This window comes from Tupaia chinensis, unplaced genomic scaffold, assembly GCF_000334495.1.
Source record: "Tupaia chinensis unplaced genomic scaffold, TupChi_1.0 Scaffold142100_1, whole genome shotgun sequence".
NCBI classification, from domain to species: Eukaryota; Metazoa; Chordata; class Mammalia; order Scandentia; family Tupaiidae; genus Tupaia; species Tupaia belangeri.
The window spans coordinates 720,446-721,979 of NW_006201951.1; the positions used below are offsets into that span (position 1 = coordinate 720,446).

A 1,534-nucleotide genomic window follows, 5' to 3' on the forward strand; every position below is an offset into this window, starting at 1 on the left:
TTGGCCCCTTCCGGGGAAGCCGGGCCTACAGGAGTCCTGAGGAGGAGCCCGCTGAGGCTGGAGGGCGTGCCATGCCAGCTGCTGTGTGCACAGGCCACTGCCCGAGGCAGCCACCACGATTCAGGGAGGGGCCGGGCCGACGCCCCAACAAAGGCAGGTGTGCAGGTGGGACTGGAGCTGCAGAGGCAGCTCCTGGGACGGGGTCTCGGGTCGGCTGCCAGGATGGCCTGTGCCTACTAGTGAGAGCCACAACCAGGTCCCCAGGGGACCTGAGGGCCAGGAGCAAGAGTGGGTGGGGTGAGCAGTGGGGCTCAGCAGCCCGGCAGCCCACTCCAGGAGAACGCCCAGAAGGGAGGAGACAGGCAGACTGGCACCTGGGCCAGGAGCCCTCAGACCGCACTCCCCTCCCGAGTGGGTAGCAGCTGCTCACATGCAGCCTCACCCCTGCTGGTGCAGAGGGGCACCTGCGGGCCTGGGGCTCCAGGCGGGGCTCAGCTGGCAGGTTCCGACCGGAGTCACGGAGCACAAGGATACAGCAGGAAAGCCCGAAGGGTGTCGCGGTGTGGGGCGGCGGAGGGCAGGTGTACCTGGGCTCGCGTGCTCCTGGGCCTGTCTTCCCCTGCCTGTTTCCCTTCCTATGGGATGGGCGCCAGCGGGCGACTCTGGAGACAGAGGGGCCGGGCGGAGGCATGGAGTGGGGGCTTGCCTCCCTCGCCGGCTTGGGAGCAGCCCCTGCAGGCAGCCTGCCGACCGCCCCAGGAGCACTCACCACTGCCCGGGCCATGGCTCCTAGCTCCAGTCCTGCCCCTGGGGCCGGAGCCAGGGCCACGGCCTGCGGGACGGAGGAGGGCCGTGGCCAGCCGGGCCCAGGGCGCCGGGCTCAGAGGGCGGCCCTGCTCTACCTGCAGGTTCTTCCTCCACACGTTCACCGCAGCGAAGGCCAGCTGCATCTGCTTCCGGCGTGCGTCCTTGTGCCGCTTGTAGGCGATCTCGATGAAGATCAGGAAGATGCCGGCCACGATGCCCCCTGCCACCAGCATGAAGACCCCTGCGTGCAAGGACCAGAGGCTCAGCTGTGGGCCAGGGAGGCCACAGCCCCCGGAGGCGAGGGTCCCCCCCTGCCATGTTCTCAAAGGTGAGGGTGGCGGGAGCATTGCTGCGTGAGTCGCACTCCTGGTACCGCACCCACGTCTTGTCCAGGTCCTCCATGAAGCCGTTCTCGTGGGACCTAGGGTGCAGAGCGTGAGCGCCTCGGGCAGGCTGGGAGGCGCCATGGTGGGCTGGGCCTGTGTGCCACCTTGGTGCGGCCAGGCTGGGGAGGCGCTTCCGACGGGGCTCCCGGAGCGAGCGGGCTGCAGGTGCAGGCGGACTCACTTGAGGATGGACAGGGACACGTTCTGCTTCCAGGGGCTATCCTTGCGCATGCCGATGCCGAAGCCGGAGCGGAAGAACAGCTCCCCCGTGGTTACCAGGTCACACTTCTGCGAGGCCTCGAACTCCAGCACCGCCGAGTCCCAGATGAAGGCGTGCAGCT

General features: G+C 68.7%; 1 protein-coding gene across 1 annotated transcript in view; it reads right to left on the reverse strand.

The window, feature by feature from the left end:
- The window catches only part of GRIN1 (glutamate ionotropic receptor NMDA type subunit 1), a 34,547-nt gene that overhangs the window by 3,695 nt on the left and 29,318 nt on the right, over positions 1-1,534 (reverse strand). Inside the window, exons 17-19 of the mRNA XM_027766286.1 lie at positions 1,375-1,534; positions 1,119-1,228; positions 903-1,048 (exon numbers count right to left, since the gene is read on the reverse strand). The exon at positions 1,375-1,534 is cut by the window's right edge and continues 1 nt beyond it. Of these exons, the coding sequence (XP_027622087.1) occupies positions 903-1,048; positions 1,119-1,228; positions 1,375-1,534 (416 nt within the window). The remainder of the gene's footprint in view (positions 1-902; positions 1,049-1,118; positions 1,229-1,374) is intronic.